At 41.6% G+C, this 25,066-nt stretch overlaps 1 protein-coding gene and 2 non-coding genes across 3 annotated transcripts; 1 reads left to right on the top strand and 2 right to left on the bottom strand.

The window, feature by feature from the left end:
- Nucleotides 1–630: 630 nt before the first annotated feature.
- Nucleotides 631–703, top strand: TRNAV-AAC (transfer RNA valine (anticodon AAC)). Its single transcript has one exon. It is a non-coding gene; the product is annotated as a tRNA-Val (tRNA).
- A 5,761-nt stretch (nt 704–6,464) lies between these two features.
- Nucleotides 6,465–6,537, bottom strand: TRNAV-AAC (transfer RNA valine (anticodon AAC)). Its single transcript has one exon. It is a non-coding gene; the product is annotated as a tRNA-Val (tRNA).
- Nucleotides 6,538–16,821: 10,284 nt separating this feature from the next.
- LOC125690897 (interferon alpha-inducible protein 6-like) lies at nt 16,822–20,281 on the bottom strand. The gene is made up of 3 exons (XM_048939661.1): nt 20,113–20,281; nt 17,256–17,402; nt 16,822–17,038 (listed from the first exon to the last, which is right to left on the bottom strand). The coding sequence occupies exons 1-3, from the start codon at nt 20,258–20,260 to the stop codon at nt 17,010–17,012; spliced, it is 324 nt and encodes a 107-aa protein (XP_048795618.1). The 5' UTR covers nt 20,261–20,281; the 3' UTR covers nt 16,822–17,009.
- Between the last annotated feature and the right edge of the window lie 4,785 nt (nt 20,282–25,066).

Below are 25,066 nucleotides of genomic sequence, written 5' to 3' on the forward strand. Positions count from 1 at the left end.
CCTTATTTTTTACAGACTTTGGCCCTTCTCACACGAATGGGACAGGCTGCCTTCTCCGGATGGTGCAGTTTTGCCCTCTGGAAGAATTTGCTCCAAATCCGGGCAGAGAGTGATGCTTGCGGGCTGTTAGCCAGGCAGGCGTGCGGCAGGGGGCGGCGTTGCTCCTTGATTCGCAGCTCTCTGCTCCTGGATGCGTGCTGAGGAGCGCAGGCAGCAACAGGGCACTTTTCTGCGGCTGGGCTGCGGGGTAATGTGATTTATGCGGCACAAGCATTCCCTCTAAGCATAATTTTTAATATTCTAAAGCCCATGGCTCCATTACTGAGTATATTAAAAATACTGCATCGAATGGAATAAAGATGGGCTTTTTTTTTTTTTTTTTTTAAATTGCATGACTTTGACTGAAAAAGTAATTTGGAAGGGATTTAACTGAGCCTGTACAACTTTTAATATAAAGTGGGGTAAAGGCTTCTATTCTGTGCTGCCTTTTCTCAGTGGTCCCAGAATTTACACCTGATGTTCCTCAAACAGAGCAGCTCTGGGGCTGCTGCTTTAACCATACCTGCACCCAAAGTCACTAAATGCTCACTCAGGAAAACCAAATAGTAACCAGCAATACTACCAATGCAGGTTTCTGTAGTGTAGTGGTTATCACATTCGCCTAACACGCGAAAGGTCCCTGGTTCAAAACCAGGCAGAAACACCTGCTCTTTTGGGCCTTGGACTACCTCCGCTCCAATTCACCTTTACAGCCCCTGCCATTCTCTGCAATGAAAACACATCAAAATCTGACCTTCACTCAACTCCATCGCTTGCTGCGCTTCTCAAGCTACCATCTCACCACGTATGTACCCTGCGGGCCATATGCTGGGCAGAAAGATGGGATGAATGGGAGAAGGGAGAGGAAGAGCCCCATGCCTACAGCTCCAAGAAGCTGGTTGCAGGGGCCTCATATGCTGGGCAGAAAGATGGGATGAATGGGAGAAGGGAGAGGAAGAGCCCCATGCCTACAGCTCCAAGAAGCTGGTTGCAGGGCCTCGGCAATGTGTGCTTGGGATCTGCAATGTCTGTGCTGTCCTACCTGGCTGCACCGTGCGGCACGGAGATGGTTTCCTGGCTCCTTCTGACTCCATTTTTCTCCACTCCCCAGCACATACTTTGGCTTTGGGCAAAGTAGAGAGGGAAAAAATGCCCTGCACGAGTGAGCTGGCTGTGGTAGGATAAGGCCAAGAAGGGGTTCATGCCTGTGGCAAGTCACTGCATAGGGCAATCTGTCACATATATTTCCCCTCTATAGAATCATAGATTATCCCTAGTTGGAAGGGACTCCCTGGGATCATCAAGTCCAACTTGTGGCTCCATGCAGGAACACCCAAATTCAAACCCTGTGTCTGAGAGCAGTATCCAAACTCTCCTTGAACTCCAGCATTTGGGGCCGTGCCCACAGCCCTGTGCAGCCCGTTCCATGCCCACCGCCCTGTGGTGCAGCCCCTTTCCCTGACCCCCAGCTGCCCTCCCCTGACGCAGCTCCATGCCGTTCCCTGTCGCTGTCACACAGAGCAGAGCTCAGCGCTGCCTCTCCGCTCTCTATGAGGAGCTGCAGCTGCCATCAGCCTCCCCTCAGCTCCTCTGCTCTGCACTGAGCCAACACAGGGACCTCAGCTGCTCCTCATATATCTTTCCCTCTAGCTCCTTCCCCATCTTTGTAGCCCTATAAAAAAAAATAGTTATTCACAGTACCTTGCATTCTTTGTGTCCTGTTGTGCACTTGCTGATTCTTGAAAAGTGTCAGCAGAAAAGGCACGCAAGTGCAAGAAGCATAGGGAGGATTTTCCCTTTCTTCCATTCTAAGTGCATTACCAAGTGCTTCACTCTGGTCAGTTACAGTGTGAACATGTATTTTTGCCAAACAGTGTCCATGTCAGCAGTACCTACTCTAGAAAGTACAAGCAAAGCTATTCATGTAATGTTTAACCAACAAGAAAGCTATTTCTCTTCTATATTTGATAATTAGTGCCATATCACATCCCTTTGGCTGCTTGCCCACATCCCTTGGAAAGTGCAGAGCTTACATATAAAGCTCAAAGAGTTTTATTCAATTATTTTGGTTTGTCCTCCATCTCCCTTTCTTGGTTGCAAATTGCCAGTGAACAAAGTGCCTTCAGGCTGTAATTTCCTGTTGCATATTTTCTGAAACAGTGTGAGGGGTTGCTCTTGATGAGCTTTCCAGGAGCCTGCTACAAGTGAATTTGTCTCATTATCAGCCAGATATCCCCTTCAGCTTCTTGCTACCTTTTTTTCTTTCACTGTCCAGGATTGTTTTATTTCCCCTTCCTGGGATTCAAATATTAACGTGGACCTGGACCAACTCTGTGTGGCTGAAGGGCTGTTTCCAGGAACTTTTGTCTTAGTGAATCTGCTGTTCATCCTCTTGCCCTCCCAGTGTGGTGCTTCAGACACCTGTGACCTGTTTTTACACAGTGTAAACAGTCTAAAGTGGACTACAGAGTGTTAAATCCTTTCCTCTGACAGCTGAGGGATTCTCCCCCCAAAACTGGAGTAGACACTGTAGTCCTAGCAGGGTCTGAGTCATTCTAGGTATGAAGAAGAACTGTCGTGAATTATCACAAGCACTGGGGTCTCTCAGATGTTCTCAGGGAGACTTTGGTGATTACAGTTGTGGCAGACCAGAGGTGGCCTGAAAACTCATAATTCTTTCCTTCAGCCCTTGGACTGCAAGCCTTGTGCTCCTGCAAAACACAGCTTAATATGAAATTTATGAAATTGTGCCTTTATGGAATAAAATACATTCTAGGATGTAATCTCTGTTCCTCTCCTCTTTAAAATAATAGGATTAATGAACAGAAGTATTTGTGTTTACATATAAAATCTCCCATGCATTTGTCAGGGACGTGTCCAGATGCTTTGCAAAAAGTACACCAAAGCAAATCAAGCCAAACAAAACCCTTGCTTTTCTCTGTCTTGTAAACTTCCATATAGTTGAATGCAAGAACAAACCAGTGATTGTTTCTCTCTAACCATAACTTGCATTGCGGTATGCTCTTGTACTCAGTGAAACACATTATAAATGTTAGCAATTGTTTCTCTGTGCCCATCACAATAGCTGAAGAGTTAAAATTGCTAATGATCTGTCCAACAGCCCAGCCATTTTTCAGCTGCTCACTGGGACCATTAATCAATGTAACCAAGATGCTTGAGCAACATTTACTAGCAATTAACCTACGGTTATGGGAATATTTTTCCCTATTAAGTTTCTATTCTAGCCTGCACATCAAATGAAAGATATGTCCTAGCACTGCTTTTGCTAATTGAAAAGGCTATGAAACAAAAGTTCTTGGACCTACATGGACCAGTTTGAAAGGAGAAAAGGAGGCATCCAACACACTGAAAACATTACACTGAGTCCTTTCTGAGACTGCTGAGTATTAACTGAGCTCTTCCTTTCCACTTGCTCTTCCTGAAGTAATTTGGAACACAGAAAAGACATTGGAGGTGTGTTGCAGTTGATTAATGTTCATTTTAAAGGACGTATTAAAAGGTTCCCTTGTAAAGAACTGTAAACACGCATGTGCTCCCTAATCTTCACATTACCCTACTTTTTCTGTATTTGACTCTTCAAACACTGAATAATTTTATTACCTCAATTTTCTCTACCAAGATGCAGAACTGAAGTATTTCTGATGTCAGCAATGTTACACCAGGAGTAATCTCTACCTCTGATGTTTTCTCCTGCCTGCAAAGTTGATTTGACTGGTCAGTATTGCTATGCCCTCTGTGAGAGTTCTCCACGTGTCACGAAGGAAAAGAAACAGGAAAGTTTGTGTTTTTTTGGTATTGGAGATAGGAAGATGTTAACAAACATATTGCTGAAGTATCAACAGCGATATCCTTTCTTTTCTTGTGTCCCCAAAGTTTCATGTTTGTCGTCCACTTTCCTTCATCTCAGAAGGAATGTCGTGAGTGCTTTCGTACTCTCAGATTGGACTGAAATTCAGCACTGCTAATTTTTGAAGCATTCATCATTCAAGTGTATAATTCTAATACACAGGAATGTAAGAGAAGCCTATATATAGCTGTAATCTTGGCCATCACTTTTGTAAGAGACAATGCCAGTTTCCAGCCCACATGCTTGAGGGGGAAGGAGACTTCAGCGTGTGACACAAAAGCAAACAAGAAAGATGTCTCCAAACACACTGAAAAAAACTCTCTTGCTTTCTTCTGGAGTATGACTCACGATTTCTAAGCATTTAGCAGAGCCATAGCATCATTGCTACTCCAGTTCGAATAGTCCTTTTAGCTCTGATGAGAGAGGAGAATCAGGATTACAGAACCAGAAGCTGGCACTGGGCCTGAATGTATTGCAGCCTAATTAAAATTAGGAACGGTTGAAAATGTGCTTGGTTAGATTCTATAGACAATGAAAGGCTGTTTTCCTACAAATGCTATCTTGATGATTTCCTCCACTTATATTCTTGCCTTTTCATTTATTAGTTACCTAAACCTTATAAAACAGAGCTTTCTCCATCCTCATGAGGCAGGTGTGTATACAAATGGCAGGTACTGATGAAATGTTTACTGAAAAGATTAGCTTGTCAATGAGGCAAAGAATGGATATTGATCCCCCTTCTATGTTTGTCAACCCGTAACCTGTTTAAGAAATGGCCTACAGCAATGAAATCCAATCAAGCACTCTCTGCAGCTCCAGTTTTCTTGTAATATAGGGAGGGGATTCAATCACAATAAAGGAAATGAACCACTTATCATATAAATGAGGATAAGGCAATTAGCAGGTTACAGGTTCCAACTCCAGGGGAGTTCAGACTGCAATACAGGATTACAGGATGGATATTCTGGGCAGCTGAACCTTTCTGCAGTCCTTGTTACACAGCACGATACATTGCAGTGCCAGGTTAACAGAGTTAATAGCAGCACGTCTGTAGGTGTGTATCCTAGCCACCCCCTGCCTGATGACTCTGTAACGGAAAGATTCTCAGAGCAGCGGCCAAAACAACTTTCTAAGTGATTAACACCACTGATGTCTGTCCTAGGGCTACCTGAAAAACAATTTTTCAGTTTTATGAGAGAATGCATTATTTTGATTTGAATCACCATTAGAAGAAATTTTAGCCCTTTCTACTGTTAATTCCCCCACAACAGTAACATGAGGCCCAGGTCTGGTCCTTACATGTTTGAGATGAGTGCTGTAGCTGCCAGGCTGCAGATACAGCCTTTAGTAGTCTGTTCTGAAGCTGGTTGTGCTTGCATGCGTGAGGAAGAGAGACTTGTAGACCAGCTGATGCTCACCCTTTCTTCTCAGAGTGGGCTTGCAGGTTCAGATCCCTGCCCTAGAACAGATGAAACAGCATGGGACACTGAATCATTTGCCATCTGAGGGGAGTGACCTATCCCTTTGTTTTTTTAAGGTACAGGTTTTCTTCTCCAGAAATACAATTCTGGACCCTGATGGGAAAATAAGAAATCAAATACTTTTTCATTAAAAGTGATATGTCTTGGTATACCAGTACTTTCTGTCTAATTAAAAAAAAAAAGAAAAAAAAAGGAAAAAAAAAAGGTAGCATCTGAGCAGTGTTTAAGCATCATCAAACTTGCATCTCTGTGCTTTTTTTTTCACCCTTTTCTGAACATTATTCTGCCTAATGGGTGCCTGTGTTGCTTCAAATGTGCACTGAAATAGACTTCATTAGATAAGCAGCCTTCAGAGCAGATCTTGTGGGAGATTATGTGTGCCACTCAAGAAAAAGTGAGAATTTGATGAACTAACTTATTTAGGATAGGCAGAAAGATAGTCAGCCCTCAGTTCCTACTCCTTGTGTGAGCTGGACCTCTGGAGAAAGCAGCAGGCTGTCCTGCCTGGTGTCTAGCTCCAAGTGCCAGAGTTCAAGGAGCGTTTGGATACTGCTCTCTGACATAGGATCAGATTTTTGTGTGGTACTGTGTAGAACTAGGAGTTGGACTCGATAATCCTGATAGGTTCCTTCTTTTTTGGGATATTCTACAATTCTATACAGAAGAAAGATATGTGACGGATTGCCCTATGCAGTGATTAGCCACAGGCATGAACCCCTTCTTGGCTATATCTAACCATATCTAAGCTTTGCCCAAAGCCAAAGTATGTGCTGGGGAGTGGAGAAAAATGGAGTCAGAAGGAGCCAGGAAACCATCTACGTGCCACATGGTGCAGCCAGGTGGGACAGCACAGACATGACAGATCCCAAGCACACATTGCCGAGGCCCTGCAACCAGCTTCTTGGAGCTGTAGGCATGGCCCGCAGGGTACATACGTGGTGAGATGGTAGCTTGAGAAGCGCAGCAAGCGATGGAGTTGAGTGAAGGTCAGATTTTGATGTGTTTTCATTGCAGAGAATGGCAGGGGCTGTAAAGGTGAATTGGAGCGGAGGTAGTCCAAGGCCCAAAAGAGCAGCTGTTTCTGCCTGGTTTTGAACCAGGGACCTTTTGCGTGTTAGGCAAATGTGATAACCACTACACTACAGAAACATGCATTGGTAGTATTGCTGGTTACTATTTGGTTTTCCTGAGTGACAAAGAGTCTGATTTTTGGGTGGTGTGGTGTGGAGCTGGGAGTTGGACTCGATGGTCTTTGTGAGATCTTTCCAAGTAGGGATGTTCTATGATCCTTCAAAAGCCATAAGTACAATCACTATTCACACAAATTATTATAAACATTGCAATACTTGTGATGGAACTGAGCCCTTGGTGTGTGTTTTGTCGATATATTGCTGTGTAGATACTGGTACCAGTAGCATCTGGTCCAGTGCTCCCAGCTGGGTGTGCCTGCTTCTCATTTATGGAAGAGAAGACAATCCTAAAACCAGTTCCTTCTCTTTTTCTGATACCGTGTCCCCCAGAGGCTTCCTGTCTGCTTAGTTAATGATTAAGAACTAACTACAGAAGGGCACGTATCAAGTATGGACATATTATATTGTGTCAGAATTGAGGAGGAAGCCTCAAGCTTGTGTCCCCTGTGCCTCTCTCCAGTATTAATCTTCTCAGTACATGAAACATTTTTCACCAATACATAACCTCACTTATTACTTCCTGCCATTAAGTGCAGCAAATACTCAGACACTCTTCTGGAACATTTCCAAATGAAATCTCAGAGTCATTACATTAACCTTTTCCATTACAGAGCAGAAGGAAATTAGCTACTGGCATACAGAGAAACACATGGAAAATGGTACAATATTTCACATAATTGTATTTTTGTGCTTTTCATCAATGCAAAGAGTTAAACATAAGTGTTAAAAGTCCTGCATGCTTCATTAAAAACTCTCAATTTCTCAATTTTCAGCAAAATAAGCCATCAGCGTTAGATTCTATAATTGACACCATTGCTTAGGGAACAAACCTATGAATCTTATTAGAGACAAATTCATTACTTTAAGTCCACCCTTAGGATGCAGAGCTCATAAAAGAAACCTCTGGAGGGTTCAGCTTAGGGGATGAGATGATTTCAGGCTGCAAATCTACAGATTTGCTGTAATTAACCTGAACTAATTATTGCCAGGCGATGGGTCAGACATCCTCGATAAAAGCCCCTGACTGGTTTTATTGTCTGCTGGGTTTGCAGCAAGAGAGCTTCTTGTTAAACAAAGAAAAAGTACTGAAAGAACAGTCCTATATATTCTTAAAGTAAAATAAATCTTTCCACTGGGAGAGCACAGCAGAGTCTATTTAAAATGCAGAGTCAATAGGCACAGCTGAACTACATGAATGTTTAATACTTTTTCTAGCTAGCTCACTGCAGGTAACGATCAGCAGCAATGTTCAAAAACAACTCCTGGGTGGGCTAAACATGTCTCCATAGGAAGTGAACGAACTGCTTGCCTGCTTTTGCAAGTATCATAAGAAGGGATCCATTTAAACACATTCATGCTCTGCAGATATGCTATTACAGTCAAAGCACGATGGGCATGCAATGGATGCTCTCCTATTACCATTCTTCCATTGCTTACAACGGACAGAACAGGTGCATGCGTGCACCTACAGAAGCTTCCACTGCTCACACCAGAAGAAGGAATAGTCTAGCCTGTATGAGATAAGATGAGATAAGCTTGTACCTCTGTAATAATAATAATCTAATTTTAATTTTCATGGACTTAAGAAGCATTGACTTCAGTGAAGGTTTTTGTATGTGTTTAAACTGCCAAATTCCCCTCCTCTTTATCTAGTGAGGATGTATCAAGCTGTAGCCCAATATGTAGTATGAATTGAAATCAATGGCAATGACAAACATTTAAAGATACCCTTTGAGTCTTGAAGATTCACCTGAACAAAGCTGATATCCTTTGTAGTGTAGGCAATAGTCCCACTTTGAGTGACAGATGCTCTCCAGATGAGGTTTCTGGCCAGCAATTTGACCATTTCTGGTTGTTAAGAATTAGTTGCACCGTGGAGGGACCGTGTGTTCTCCTTACTCCCTCAGCTAAAGGTGTTTATGGCTGCTCCTTCTTTTCCTTTGATCCAGAGAGTCACCGCTACTGCTTTTCTCTCATAAACTTGAATCCTACCTTCCCTTTCAACTCTTCTCTGCATCATACTGTTGGTGTTTGGTTTTGGCAGATTAGCACAGGGGAGGTAAGCAAAGTGGGGATGGTCACTGAATTTTGTCATGTGACTTAAGAGCCATATTTTGAGCTTCTGCAGGTCCCATGGGAGAAACAAGCAAACAAAAAGCCCAACCAGTCTGTACCAGGGCTACCTAGGGACTTCTGGGTTCCTTATCAGCTGTATGATCCTGGGCAGCATCCTTGGTATCCTTCTGAGCTCATTTTCCCCCAGATAATCATTCCTGCCTCACAGGGTTACTGTGAATGTAACCTGTACTCACATATGCTAATCTAAGAGGTTTCACTGCACTGGAAAGGTCTTGAAACTAAGACATTTTTGGCTAGTCCCCAGACATTATTTTTTATCCTTTATCAGTAGGTTTGCTATAGGTTTTTTCTCTTTGGGTCATTACATTTTTTCCTCTACTAACCATTTTCCTACTAGCATAAAAACATCCCCTTCCAATACAGAAATAAATAAATAAATAAATAATCAAAATTACTGTGTAAAAATGGTACAAAATTTGAACAGTGCTCGACCCCTCTGGCCACTTTTGCCTGCAACAGTTTCCATGAGGAGTCTGCAACACAGCCAGCCCTATGGTACAGCAAATGTGAGTCTGCAATTCTTCTGTGTGGGTGAAAATCAGAGCTCTCCTGCACACCTGGGTCAGTACAGTGTCCTTGGGGAAGTGGTCTCTCCCTAATGAGCTCAGGGGCAGAGCGCTGCAAGCACGCCCCAAGCCAGTTTACGACATGCCACAAATAAAAACTAGTAACCTGTGCGAGGGAAACCCACACTGCAGTGGGAAAGAGCTGCAGTTTTCATGTGTCACCACTGTATGCCACTGCAGCCTAATCACTGCGCTGCGTCGCAGCAACGAAGCACTGCTACAGCCCACCCTCAGGAACCAGTTAGTAGTACACTGTAATCCCATTACGTTTGGATGTTTTCAGAGCTATTAATCTCCAAGCAAGCCGTTCCAAAGTGAATTATCTGAAAATCATAGCATTAACCTCTTAGTGCATACACCATTTATAAATACTGGAGGCAACAGGAGTCCAGTTCATAATATATGTATAATATACATATATGTAACTCATTCCTTAAGAATATTCCATGTGTGATTTAAAATCCATCAGAAAAGAACCAGTCATCAAACAGTATTCTTGTAACCTACTTATGCTACGGGTGAAATAAACATGAATAATCAGAAATGAATGATCTCACCCACTGTCATTTCTAAGTCTTCCACTGGACTGGTGCAAAATTAATGCTAGATTTATCCTTGCAAGATGGGTGGGAGAGTGAGAATGGCCAGGACAGGGATTCATAATGTAATTTCACAATCACTGAAGTTATTACTTTGTCAAAATAATTTATTCGTTGAAAATTTTTGGCAATTCTTGAAATTGCAGGGGAAGTATCCTCTAACTCAATGGCAAATGCCAAGTAACCAGGAGTTTTAGTCTCAGAACAAAATTGTGATATCTACAGGACAGGTTCAGGTTGAATATTAGGAAACATTTCTCCAAAAGAGCAGTTGAGGCGGAGGCACAGGCTGCCTGGGGGGGTAGTGGGATCACCATCTCTGGAGGTGTTCAGAGCTGTTTGGATGTGATACTGACGGACATGGTTAGTGGGCATGGTGGGGATGGGCTGGGGTTGAACTAGATGATCTTAGAGGACTTTGAAACCTTAATGATGATAGCCATCATTCTCGTACAGGTGCACTATCACCCAGCCCAGAGAAATTACAGACCCCCATGTGTCCCATCCTGTCCATTTCCTGATAAGTGAGGAAGAAGAGGTTACGCAGCATGTGGGGCATGCTTCCTTTCGCTGTTTTAGTGCCTCCCCACCTTTGAGAAATGGTAATGATAAGGTAAAAAGAGAGAAAATGAGAGCTATCTTTCCTTGTTCTCTGCAAAAAACCCATATGACTAGTAATAACCTATTCTCCAAAGGGATAAATAAATAAAGACATACCAAAAAGCTGAAATGACTGAAAATAAATAAAGGGATTCCTAAGATGCTCTCCTTGCCCTTTGGGTTTTCTCTGGGCATCGTGGCCTATGCTTGTTACCAGCACACAGGCTTCAGACGTGGCGTTCCAGACATGACTTCATTCATCTGCTGAGTTATGTTTGTCTAAGAACTACTAACTACTTGCAAGTTTTACATTGTACTTCACACCTTTGCTTGCTTCTGACTGCAGTGCCTATGGGTTGGTTCGAACTCTGTAAAAGTTCTGTAAAAGTTCAAACTCATCCCAGGCTGGATGGGGCTTTGAGCAAGCTGGTCTGGAGGGAGGTGTCCTGGCCTATAGCAGGGAGGTTGGAGCTAGGTGATCTTAATCGTCCCTTCCAACCCAAACCATTCTGTGATTCTGTGTTTCTATGAAAATAAGGCGTTACTCCTGTCCCACAAACCCTTTCCATAGAAGTTACCTTTTTAAAGCAACTATTGCGAAAAATGGAAATATGATCGTAAATCCAATAATGCCTCTAGTGGAAGGAAACCGAAGAAACTCTGGATCTCTGAAATCTTGTATTTGGCAAATGTGGCAATCTTCTTTTCTCTAAAATCCAAAGTCTATAGTAGAACTAAATCAGCACAGGGGTGGGTGTAAACGGGAAATAACTATCAGATGTGAAATGTCTTTGGATTGTTTAGCAACATTACCATTCACAGCCACGGAATACATTACTTTTTATTGTAAACTCTGTTCCTTAGTGTAGTATAAATCTTAAAAATGTGTCAATACATGGCAAAGTAAATAGTCTCTGGAGAGAAAAAATGTTTTAAACCATCTATCAAGTCTAAGAAGTTGATAGCAATTAAAATCAGGGCTGTTTATGTACAAACATAAATTGCAGAGCTAGCCTCAAACTAGCCAGTAAAAATCTTGGCTGGGTGGAAATTCCAATTGCAAAAGACTGCAAAAAGCAACACCTGAATGTTAAGAAATGCTTTTGTAGATGATGCTTTTTGTTTCCATAGGGAAATTATTTTCTATGAAATTCTATGACATCAAGGGAAATCCACTTATTTATTTATTTTTACATTCAAAGACGAGTATTTAGGAAAATTAAAAAAAAATAAAAAATAAAAAAAAATCCCAGGTAAAAATAAGATACCTGAGAAGAAATATTGCCCATAGTAGATGAGCAATAAAGTATATTATATTTCGATGCTCATTTTTCCCCAGAAGTGTTATGGAGAGAGATGGGGAACTGTTTTAATTTTTGTAATCATTAATCGTGAATATTTTCATAAGGGAATGTAATTACTTTTGAATTTCTGTGTGCTTAAATTGAATTATTAATTGTGACTCTTGAATATGTGAGACCCTAAGGAAATGGTTCACTTGGTGGTGAAGAGGAGTTATGCTTGTGGATTCTGCCTCTTCTTTAGCAGGGTCTGTTGTGGTAGAACAAGGGGACGTGGTTTCAAATAAAAGAGGGGAGATTTAGACTGGATATAAGAAGGAAGATTTTTATAATTAAGGTGATGAGGCACTGGAACAGGATGCCCAGAGAGGTGGTGGATGCCTCATCCTTGGAGACATTCAAGGTCAGTCTGGATGGGGCCCTAAGCAACGTGATCTATCTGTAGGTGTCCCTGTACATTGCAGGGGAGTTGGACTAGGTGACCTTTAAGGGTCCCTTCCAACTCAAAAGATTCTATGGTCCTATGAAGGAAATCTCAACTTGGGATCCAATTGAGGAGCTGGTACTGAGATTTTGATGTTCCTGACATTAAAATCCACCTTGAGTTAATTGTGATTGCACCAGCAAAATGTAAATTATGGGTAATTTGCCACAAGCAGTGGGTAAATTAAACAGGAGAAAAATGACCATGTAGGAGTTTCTTCTCATCTTCCGTACCTCTGGAGGCAGATAAATCCAGCAGGAGTTTCTCCATCTCCTTCAGAACAGCGAAAGGCTTTATGAAGTGCTCCCAGCTCTCAGAAGGATATGAGACTTGGGGCTTCCTTCAAGTCTCCATGCTCCTGCTGTGTGCTGTTCCCTGTCTGATCCGTGGGAACATGGATTATATTTATTTTCTTCTAAGAGATGAAGTCATAACACAAGTGAGGTGGTGAGATACCATTTTGCTGAAGGTAGCTGATGTGCCTTGGGTCCCTCCCCACCTGTTTTTGAGGAGTCCTCAGGCAGGGGAACATCATCCCTCAGCTTGCCAAGGACAGGGCTGCTGAAGGGTACCCTGGTAACACAGGAGGTGAAGCGAAGCTGCAGGAAATAACAGAATTAGTCTGGTATTTTTAAACTTAGACTTTGTCATGTGGTCTCTCTGCTAAAGATTTGTGAGAATTTCGCAAAATAAGACATGAACAAATCAATAGAGGAACAGGATCTGAACCACAATGCAGGCATTTGTTGTCTCCTTGTGCATTAAATTACCCAATTAATGTTTCCTGTTGCCTTAGCCCGTTCTAATAAGGCTTGATGTCGCTTATCAGCCCTAATCTTCTAAATGATGAGCAAGAACTGCAGCTGGATTTACAAGAGCCTTTGGGGCACAATACCAAACTCCCAGAGAGCTGAAGATCCATCCCTGGAATGATGCTTATTATGGGTTCTTATTCATTACCATTTACTTCACACAGATATTCGCTAATAAGATCAGATCAGCTTTATTTTTTAAAGTGCTATTAAAACAGATATGCTGGACAACCAATCTCTGTGTATAAAGCATTGCTCAAAAATTAAGCTTTTTCTTGCTTAAAACCATCATTTCAGATATATTCAGAAATATTCCTTTGAGTCAATTGACTCTGCCTAGTTTGTGGGCTTATTTTTCCCGACAAGGTGACCTGCAGTTTAGGAATTATTTGAGCAAGAAAAATGTTTCCAGAATTAACTGAGAGTGATTTTTATGGACTGCGTGCATAAGTTAACTAATTAGAATAGCAATGTTGGAAAGGAGTTGCTGGTAATGAGTAACTAACAGGTATAAATGATTTTTAATAGACAGTGGTAGTGACTTCAGCATGATAAATGCTTTCCTGTTATATGATAAAAAATAAATAAATCTATTTTACTTAGAGATCCTGTTCCGGCACTACGAGGCCAGTGGGGTGGAGGAATAGATTCATTTAGATAAAATGCTATTAAATTGCCTGCATACTGTCCTGTCAGACAACTATCGACCCTATCCCATGGGAGAAATTGATTTCTGTGCAGAGAGCTATGTTCTTTCTGCAGCATATTGTTTTGCTGCTACTGCTCTGGTAATCACATCCTGCTGCCTCTTTTCCTTTCTCTCCCTTTCTGTCTATTTGTTGTGAAAGATTGATTGAGAGACACAAGGAATTTACATTGCCATATTTGTTCCTAGTGGACCGTTTCAATTATTTTCTGTTAAAAACATGAATATTTCCTTTCTAATAATGTACATGTGAACTTCCTTAAGTGGTCTGTGAGTGACATGTTCAGGACACGCTGACATGCTCTCCTGTAAGGAACATAGGGAACTGTAGGGCTATCCAAACCCATAATGCCCGAATCATGCAGGTGTGGGAAGGGAGCTGATAGGGGATTAAGGATTGTTGCATAGCTGTGGATCATCTTTCCATCTTTTATGCTTAAACACTGTTTATTCAACTTCACTGATGATAGACATTTTTAACTGGACAAAGCACTTGAGATCAATGCCAAGGTTGAAGTTGAACTTCATTTGAAGTCTTATGTCTGTGCAGGAAAACAAGAATAAAAATAACTGTCGTCAAAAAGGTACGCATTCAGATAATACGGCATTAGTTTTAAAAATGAGTTTTAAAAAGTTAGCTTACAATAGTTTTAGGACTATTTAAGGAATTGCCTCAAGGTGTGCCAAGGGAGGTTCAGGTTAGATATTAAGAAAACTTTTCAGAAAGAACGGTGAGGCAGTGGCACAGGCTGCACAGGGAGGTGGGGGAGTCACTGTCCGTGAAGGTGTTCAGGAGCCATTTGGATGTGGCACTGAGGGATGTAGCTGGTGGGCATGGTGAGGATGGGTTGGTAGTTGGACTAGATGGTCTTAGTGGCCTTTTCAAACCTTGATGATTGTATGATTCTGTGAAAATTGTTTGTCTGATGAGTTATGTGCCTGATCTTTTCTAATTGTCTTTCATTCTTATATTAGTTTCATCATTGCATCTCACTTCAGTATTATCAGAGTCGAAGCAGGTGCTTGAAGGCTTGTTTGTGGGGATCTAGATCTTTGCTGCTCACTGACAGCATTTGCACATGAGGGAGTCTCTGACTGGGAATCAGCTGCAATCGGGTTCCTTGCTCTACTTCAAGCAGAAGGGAATGAGATCCTGCTGTTTACACACAACTGTAATTTGGTAGTCACAGGTTGCTCTACCAGACCTTTGGATGGAGTGTGGAGTGGCTTGAACAGAGCCATGTACCAGACCAGGCTTGAAGATGATGCATCACATCAAACTAATGATTCCATCTTTGCACATAAACACTGAGGCTATGCCAAATATCCAGAATTTCAATGCTTTTATGTTTGTTATGCTGAATGGTATGTAAGGCTGTAAAAGCAGAATTACTGGTGACCTTTAAAAAACAAACAAACAAACAGGATGGAGCTTCTTATTTGCCTTTTCCTTGCCTGCCTCCTTTAGTCTGTAGTAAATAGGAAGTTGGACTTGATGATCCTCATGGATTGCTTCCAACACAGGATATTCTATTAATCTATGAAATAGGCATAAAATATTGTTTGACCACATTCACATTGGCCATGGGGCATTGCACAGAAGCCTTGCCAGAGTAAGGTCGGAGCCTCCCTGTCCCTTTCCTCTCCAGGGGCTGGTGGCATCCACTCCAGATGTTTGAGTATGGCCACAGTATGAGTATGGCACACTCACAAGCAAGCACAGAGCTAATTGTGACTGGGACACGAGTGGAAATTCTTGATGCAGAGACATGGCTGGGACATGGAGATTTCCTGGAGGAGAACAGAGACAGAAGGGCAAATCACAAGAATTCAAGAATCACATCTGGATTATCATATAGGAGAGTCCATCCCACATTTCTCAGTCAGACTCACAGGTGCCTGAGGCTAGTAGGTATCTGTGAGTCCTGAATACGTAATTTTTGTACTCATATTGGCTTATATTTATTTTCGTTTAATCTGGACATAGTGGTCTTCATATTTTCTCTTTGTTTTCTGAATAATACAACATCAATATTACAGTAAGATATCTGCTGCAACGATAGTAATTTAGCAGTAAACAGCCAGCATGCAGACATGGAGCTTCATTCTCCTCACACCAAGTTTTCTTTGATAGTAACTTTTCTATGGTTTTATAACTACCACTCACATCACATCCTACTAGTCCTTTACAGCTCACAGTTACATTTCATTATTTTCCCGAGATAGCTCAGTATCTCGTAAGGTACTCTTTGTTTTGAGGTGTGGAAATGGAATGGGAGGCTGCACTGTCTGGTGTTATTAGAAATACAAAAGAAGGGAAGAGACAGAGGAGAGAGGATGAGGAGCTGGAAAGATGGAAGGTGGAAGAAGCAAGGGGGGAGGGGGACATGTATTTATGAGCATGACTAGGAAATGGACAGTGTTGTGTGGTCTGGGGAAATGGCATAGTCAGAGCACAGCTGAATGAAAGGAGTCAGGTGGGAACAGCAGAAGGCCCAAATAGTGAGACCTACACCAGAGAAGGTGGGCTTCCTTCCTCACTCTAATCAGATATCAACCACAGATTACAGGGGTAGTTTTTGTCTGTTGGTGACCAAGATGATGATAAACTAACAGGGTCTTGAAATATTAGAGCGAAAAGAATCTTACAAATAGATGGATACAAACATCGGTTGGATTTATGAGGTATGAAATTTCTTGAGACACGTTGTCATCTCATTATGTGTATTTTTAATTAAGTAAAATTTAATTTGATAAGCCATTAGAAGTACCTCTACAAGGAACTGCTAGATTCACTTCATAAAGAGTTTCTAGGCTTCTTTCTCACAACAGGGTGAATTTTGCTCTGTGATCACTTTTTGTAGAGTAAGCAAAGCAAACAAGCTACTAGGAGAGTCTAATGCTGATAAAAGATGGGCTTTTGTAAACTGTATTCTGGAGTACCGTATCTTACATTTATTGTCTTGTGTTTACATTTGTTTGTGCTTCAGAACACACTTAACCAAGGAAGAAACTGGCCCTCGTTCCCATCCCCATCCTTGTTCCAACTGATTTCATGCAAACATCCATGATTTTAACAGTACTTTTATTTTAGAGAGTGAAAAATGCTTTGTCTTTCATGCCAAGTACAGGGAGAGTGAAGAAGGGAAGAAGATGTCAGATGAATCTGTCTGTAAAAGATGAACAGTTTGCAGGACCTGCTCTTGGACCATGCTTCTTTCTGTTTAGTGCTTTCCTCCTTTGCCACCCATTGCTAAAGACAAACACAAAGAAACACAAAGCAATTTAAAGCAATGTTGCAGTACAGGGTAACATATGGAATATCTAAGCATGGCTTACTACAGTTCTCCGGACAGAGGAAGCCAAAGATTTGTGTTACACTTTGAAATACACTTTTCGAACTGAGGAGCTTCAAATCATTTTCCAGTTCTCTACCAAGCCTCCTCTGTATTAGGAGAACTCTGACTTACAGATAGACTGGATAGTGGAAGTTGTGCCACCCTTGGGAACTCCGCCGCCATGAGAGGTGGCCTCACTGGACATCATCTGGGAGGCCCTGGAACCACCAGAGATCCCACTGCTGGTAAAGCCTGAGGAGTGTGTTGAGCTTTTGGCACCTGGAGAAGTTACAAGAGAGATGTTGCTGTGCTTTCCTAAGGAGAAGACTTCGCAGGACAATTGTAAACTACCATTCTTTTCTAAAAACAAACAAACAAAAAAACCCCACAAAGCTAGAAAAAATGTCAGAAGAAAATGATTGCTAATTACTTGACCTCTTCCATCAGTGCACTGGCTTTTAGATGGCATCCCGGTGAGAGAACGTCTACAATATTTTGTTGATGTTGCTGAATATAAAGAAAACGTATAACTCAGTCACAAAGACAGTTTTGATTAATTTGGTTGTCCAAAACAGTATGGGGCAAGTTTGTCTCTGCTGGAATTGCAATTTTCTGAGGAGCTGCTGGAGGGACATGGTTTAGTGGGAAAATATCGCTGATGGGTGGTCAGTTGGGCTAGATGTCAGGGAGAAGTTTTTCACAGAGAAGTGGTAAGGTGCTGAAACAGGCAGCCCAGAGAGGTTGTGGATGCCCCATCCGTGGAGGTGTTCAAGGTCAGGTTGGATGGGGCCCTGGGCAAAGTATCCCTTCTTCTTCTGGGAGAAGTGTAAAGCATTACCAATGACAAATGATAGTGACAACCCTTAAAACATTCCCTGAGGATGCTCAAATATTTTGGTGATGAGCTTGTTATAATGTCATCTGTAAAGTGATATTGAACAATACTCATGCCCTGCTGCATGTGGGGGAGGGTTTCCAGCCTGAATGGAAAGGTTAAGAAGATGCGTTTGAAGAGTGAGAGATTTCAGGAGCACCTGCGGAAATGAAATCAGGCCCTTTTAGCTCTCAATCAGGCAAAGAACGTGTGGCAAGCTCTCCTGCTGCAGGGAGCCAAAGCTCACACCTGTCTTGGCAATGTTACAGAGCAAGTATTTTTCACAGGGATAAAAGCTCTTCTGGAGTGTGTCCTGTAGGCACGGCTAAAGTTTCCTGTAGTCTTGTAGATTTATCTTCACCAAAACTAGTGTTTTTCCTAAAAGCATACAGTTAGTACAGATATTGCAAGAACAAAGTAAGGCACTGTTAAAAGTCTTTGTCTCTCTTCTAAATATTCCCAGCACTTGAATTCAACTGCAACTTCGTGCTTTCTGTAGGATGCCACTGTTTATGGGCATGCACACTACTGCTGTACCACCATTATGTGTAACAGTAGGCAGGGTTCTGCAGCTGTCTGCTTTATTATGGTATTAGTGATGCCTCTTGTGTAAGGGGTTCTGTGCTGATAATGCAGTGGACTGTGCCTTAGAATAGCTCTTCCTGCTTTTTAATCCCTTGGTCCTCCTGTCAGTCTCTCAAGTTCTGTCCTGCTGCTACCATCCCCTAAGCTCTTTGCTGCTTTATTCTGTAACTTAAACTCACTGATTGAATTATTCAAACTAAAATTTAAACAATACCTGTTGAGAGTCCCGCACAGTATCTCTCTAAGCGACCCTTATGTTACTCTCTCAGAGCCTCACACTATGAAAAGCATTGTCAGCAATGTAAACCACATCTAAAAAAATAACTTACCTCCTTTCAGTGAGGTTTATCACCATTTTACTTATTAAAAAATTGTGCAAATCTAGACCCTGGACAGCTTACCTGGCCATCCACTCATTCTGTGGCTGGACGAGTCAAGCTCAGCTTCATCCTTGAGTAGATCTGTAGCTGCTTAACACAAAAGCAGTTGGCCAGCAGTTGACCAGCTGTTGACCAGTTGACTAGGAATTTTCCAGCAGTTGATCAGCAGTTGGCAAGTTGACTGGGAACTGCCAATATAGCAGAAATCCCTACTTGTTGCCACACCACAGACTATTGTTAAATGTGTTCCTGATACATGAGAGTGGTGAGTCCAAGATCCCCAAAGCAGGAAGGTGTTTGAAGCCTTCACCCAAGGTCAGCCTGTGAACCACTGTGCTGCTGGGTAAATCAGAATCACATGGGGCTCTCTTCTCTGTGGGGTTATGCATACTCAGAGGGTGTCTGCTGAACCAGGTCCCACGGATAGGATTAGCAGACAGGAAGCCTTGTGTGTGCATCCCATGGGACATGGGGTTAAACAAGAGCCAAGATGCTTCCATTGCCAGATCAGGATTGCTCTGTGTATGCAACAGAAAAGCAAGCACCTACAGGGTTAGCTTGCATAAAGGCCAGTTAGCCTATTTTTAGTACTTGTATACACACTGCAAGGATATGTATGTTCCTTTATATGTTTAACTCTCAAACTGCAGCTAATTCCCCTCTGTTATGGAGTCTGCATAAGATTTCATGCTTTCTCTCTGTATGCGTGATACACATGGGTGTGTAAGAGCAAAGAGCAAGGGGAATCTGAAATTTATATGAAATGTTAGTACACAGATCATGTTCTTGCATGCACGCATGGATGCTTACTGCCAGCGTGACTTTCTGTATTATTGATGATAGGAAAGACAGCACAGACTTTGAATAAACACTGTCCCAAATCTCATGAATACTATATATACATATATATATATATATATATATATATATATACACTCATGCTATGTACATTCACAGAAAACCTTCTCAACAGCATCCCACTCATAACATGCAGTTTCATATGTGAATCTTCTGTCTTCAGTGCAATACAGGAATGTAGGAAATAAGTGATTATGTGACAAGCTTATGTTCAAGTATATAATTCTGTTTGGCTCTATTCACTAAACAAAACAAAACAAGACCTGCAAAGGAAAAAAAAAGTTTCTCATACCCATTTCTTGTAGAGTAGCAGTAGTCCCTCCAGAAGGAACGCCTCCCCCAAAGGATTTTGCCTCATCAGACATGATTGATGAAGCAAGAGAACCTCTTGCAATTCCAGAGGAAGTGAAACCGGCTTTGTGGACGTTCTTGTCAGACATTTTGCCTGCTGAAGGTGCAGAAAGAAGTTCATAGCCACCCCTTTTATATCCAATCCAGCTAGCAGGAAAGAAACGAAACTGAAGCTGGAAAGTATCTGAAACCTGCAGTCACTCAGGAAAACGAAACTGACCTTTATGAACATGCTAGATAAAAAACAAACACACCTTATCAGAAACATCTAAAAAAAGGGTATTTCCTCATTTTAAGTGTTAATGTGACCCTGATAACAGATAATAGACAAAAAAAGGCAGCAAAGAAGTGCTGATGCAGAAACTGCAAGCTGGGTTTGTTACAGTGCCCAGAGCTGAGATGCAGCTATACCCCCCCCCCCCCCCCAGAAAAATTGTTTACAGGGAGTAGTAAATCAGAATACAATTAACATAGGATGATTGAAATTAATTTCATTATGGAAGGATCTGTTAAAGGACTCTGTGTCATGAGAGCAGATTGACACAGCTGTTTAGTTCTTCCTCGTGCAAATCGTGTTAAAGCTCCATCTTTAACGAACAGGACATGGCATATGCTCCTTTTATTGCAGCATTTCTTAGCCTGTAGTTTAGATTAGACAGTTTGAAAATCCATAGGTCTCCTTCCTTAGGTAAAGAGGACTACCTGGTTAGCTCAAAGTACCACAGGAAAAGCTCTCACAGTGTAAATAATACAGAAAGAAGATCAAGAATTTTCACTATTGTGTAATGCCCTTATCTTGTACATGTTGGGTTATGGGACAGATGACAGAAAGTCCATTTCTGTACTACTGCATATGGTATGTATCTGAGCAGGGGGATACTTGCCCTATGCCTGCCTGAGCAATACTGCTCTCTGTATCTTCGAACGCTTTTCTTTTATTCATTTTTATTCTTCAATTCAGATGTGTTTGTCTCATTTAACTGCAATACAGTTGTTTTTATTAACCAGTCTGCTTGGATTAGGCTTTCTGTCATGATGCATTTTCATCCTCCAAAATCTCTTTTTGTCTCATCTCTCATTTATCATTTTGAATTATTTAATATAATGAAATATCTAAAGTTACAGCTTAAATGCAAGTAAAATTTCATGTAAGAACAGGACAATTAAGTTGTAGGCACACTTTGAGTCACAATATAACAAAAAATGACTGTAAGTATTGCTGCATGTACTTCCTTCAGATCTGCAAAAATCTTTTGATGCTTGGTTAATATCACTTATTTAGTATTCCAAACACTCCAACAAGAAATGATGATAAAATCTAGCAGAGCAATGGGGAATTAAAACTTCATGATGTTGCAGAGACACTGCGTATGATAAGTTTTTACCAAATTCTGAAGTACAACAGTTCATATGAATACACTTCTGAACTTCACTTTGCAAATAGTTCAGCTTAGCATAATGTGGCAAATCTCTCATGAGTGTGTCAGGGCTGAGCCTCCCATTAGGTCTTAAAGACCCCGAGCAGCCTCCCTGGGGTCCTCCACCCTTGCCTCTGCCTGTGGACGCTGTCCCTGTCTCAGCAATGCTGCAGGTGCACCTGTCTGCAGCTCCATCACAACCGTTGCTACCTGACCCAAGCTCTCACCTGCAGCCTGTATTCCTTGGGCCTGCCTGGTTATGATGGGTAGGCTTGATCAGTGGTCTCTGAGCTGTGACTGATCCTGGTTGTTTTCACCACATCTGAACCTGATCCATTGACTCATGCTTCTGGCTTGACACTGAATCTGCCTCCTCACCATAATCTCATCTGATGATTTGGGCCTTTGCTTCATCTGATTGTCATCTTTGACTGTGCTCCACTCACCTTCCTTGGGATGGTGGGGCAGGGCTGCAGCTGGTGATGCTCCTGGCTGTTCTATCATATTTAATTCCCTGTCCCTTTGGGAACAGCCAGCCCTTGCTGTGCCCTAACAGCGTGTGACGTGGCTGACATCACAGCCTCCACTTTAAAGATTCAGTGCTGAAATGGGACTGGGAACAAGAACTCAGCCCCCGAGGTTAAGCTTGCAGAGTTTCCTCCGTCAACATTCCAGAAGGACACACTCTTTCACCTGATTACTTTTTTGTGTGTAATGATCTCCTACCTGTTTTACTTCCTTTAGCCAGTATCTGGGTGTGTAATTTTCAAGCTGTTTGTTCTTGTTTATACATCAAGTATACTTGATGTCCAGCTGAGTTTGCAAGGAGCACAAAAAACCCAGAAGCACAAAGGTCAATGGGCTGTCAGCCAAAAATTCACTGATAATTTAAAACCGAAAATGATACAAGGAAAACGAAAACAGCTCTTATCACTGAATCTGACAAGCAGCCTTACTGGGGTCTGGGAGAGTATATGAGTAACTTCCCTTCTTCAGGAGATGGAAATTGGAGGAGAGAAGGTAGGTGGTGTGAGCTGACCTGAGAAGTGTTTGGCAGCACTTCTGAGCCTCAGAGAACAGAGTCAAAGCCATCAATACCAAGAGTAGGATTACTTCCATTTTCAGCCTCACCATAATTTCAGCAGCTTTATGTGCTGAAACATTTACAGTTTTCAGCTAACACAATTGAATATTTAACTCCCAGAATTTCAGGTTCAAATGAAATCTTTAAGAGCCAGAAATCATGTGCTGTCTGGGACCAGGTGTTCATTAAAAGTAACTGGGAGACCAGAAGCTGGCTCAGAAGTACTCTGACAACTTCAGTCAGGAGGATCCTTCCCTTCTTCAGGGAAAGAAGTGTGCGAAGATGAAAATACCAGACAAACCAATACAGACAAACAGAAGTGCACTCAAATCTTCTGTATTTCACCCCAGAGTGAACTGACTCTCTCATGTCTCTGGATACAACCTGCTGTGCCACTGCAGTCCCTTTTCCTTGAGGTTCTCACTAGTGTACCACTTAGACACGTTTCCTTCATAGCGAGGCTGGGCAGCTGATAGCAGACATTAATCTCTGCGTAACTTGCTTTTGGTGGTCACCTTTTTCATTCTAATAACGTGTTCATTGAAGTCACTTTTTCATAAACATTTTCCCATAAACCTCTGTTTCAAAAGAGATTATTCAAACAGCTTTTAAACAATTACTCTTTTGAAGGGTCTAATTGAAGGAAATAAACCTGTAGAGAATCTGACTGAACCAAAGATCTTCAGCATCCAAGATTATCTATCTGTCACCCTGTGACCTATTTCCTTCACACTACTTTTTAATTTTTGTAGCAATTATAGTGTATATGGATAATACCTATTAGCATATTTATGGTCATTGCTTCATATTTATTGTCTGCACAACTCATTAATCTTCATCTAGTGTGTGAGGCTGACAGCTCAATCTATTTTGCAATCTCTGGGCAGCAGCCATATCCAAAAAGCCTTTGTTTCCCTGTAAATAAACTGTGTTCAGGACCAGAGGACAATGGTACATCACGCGGTGATTGACACAAGCCATGGCTGCTAATCAAAAGTAGATTTTATTACCAGCTGAGTCAAGTGCATTCTGGGGCCATTGTTCTTGTGCTGTCAGGGCAAGAGCATACGTAGTCAGTCACCTTCTCAAGATGGGTTGATTGTTCTCCAAGATTAGACAGAGTTGCCTTATTATCTATCCCAGACAACAAGGCATCTCACCCAAACAGACGCCTTTACAGAAACTGCCTGTACATCGAATTGATTTGAATTGCTAATGTATAATCTGTCCAGCACAGATGTGCAATGAATATTTGGATGTTGTTTTGCATGTCAGTTGAGAAGGCTGAATGATGAGGTGATGATCATTCAGTGATGGGTACTGGACATTTGCCAACAATTGAGTTTGAGCACTTTCCCTGACAGTAATCAGATCAGCTTCCAAAACGTCTTTTCTTCAATTCACTGACAATTTATGTTAGAAGATAATGCAACTCTCTCACAGTTAACACAGTTGGCAGCAATTTGCATTTTTTTCATATAATTAAATTTTTCATTTCACCCGAGAAGAAATGCATACAAGTCATATATAACTGATACACATATTCCAAGATACTTCCAAAGTAGTTCCACTTGAATAAGAGACCATCTAGGTAAGTAAAAAAATTGAAATGCTCAACAATGCAGGTGACTGTAATTTTATTAGTTATAAAGCCACTTTTGACACACACAAAAAAATAGGAACACTATTATAGGATCTGCAATAGGATCATGTGATCATGGTCATGTTGACAGAAGGCCAACCAACATAATGTTCTGATTTTAAAAACTGTGGTTTGTGTCAGGACTGACTTAGTATAAAACAGAAACAGAAAATTACACAAGGCTGGCATTATGACATCAGGGGATTGATGCAAGTTCACACAGTGACATTGTATGACTCCTGTAAGAGTGCGAGAGGTTTTGATACAGTTGCAATCATAGAACTGCAATAATTTAGGTTGGAAGGAACCTCTGGACATCAACTGTTCCAGCCAGAGACTTACCCTTTTACTCAGAAACTGTTGAGTTCTGAGCATCTCCAAAGGTGAAGATTTCAAATGCACTCTGGGCAATTTGCTCCAGTATTTGACCACCACCACCCTTAGTGTGAGATACTTTTTCTGTATATCAAATTCGAATTTTCCACGTTGTGACTTATGTTTGTTGTTTGTTGCCCTATCTCTATGCAACTTGGGAGAGATTTGGGGTCCATCTTCTTCAGACCTACATTATTCCAGATCTAAAAAGCATGGCAAAAAAACTCTGGTTGTTATATATGTCAGCCTTGTTCAGGGTTTGGCTAAGTCACTCTCATTTCAATTTCTATTCCTAGAATCTAGAAACAAAGCATTTGAGTAAATGACCTGAAAACACTTTAATCTTAGACCTCAAATACAATTGGATGGCAAAATC

Source organism: Lagopus muta, chromosome 3 (assembly GCF_023343835.1).
Source record: "Lagopus muta isolate bLagMut1 chromosome 3, bLagMut1 primary, whole genome shotgun sequence".
NCBI classification, from domain to species: Eukaryota; Metazoa; Chordata; class Aves; order Galliformes; family Phasianidae; genus Lagopus; species Lagopus muta.

Coding starts and splice junctions, on each gene's coding strand:
- LOC125690897 (XM_048939661.1), bottom strand. CDS start 20,260: ATGTCTGACAAGAACGTCCACAAAGCCGGTTTCACTTCCTCTGGAATT. Junction 17,403..20,112: donor TGCTACTCTACAAGAAATGG/GTATGAGAAACT, acceptor TAACTTCTCCAG/GTGCCAAAAGCTCAACACAC. Junction 17,039..17,255: donor TTCCACTATCCAGTCTATCT/GTAAGTCAGAGT, acceptor GTTTGTCTTTAG/CAATGGGTGGCAAAGGAGGA.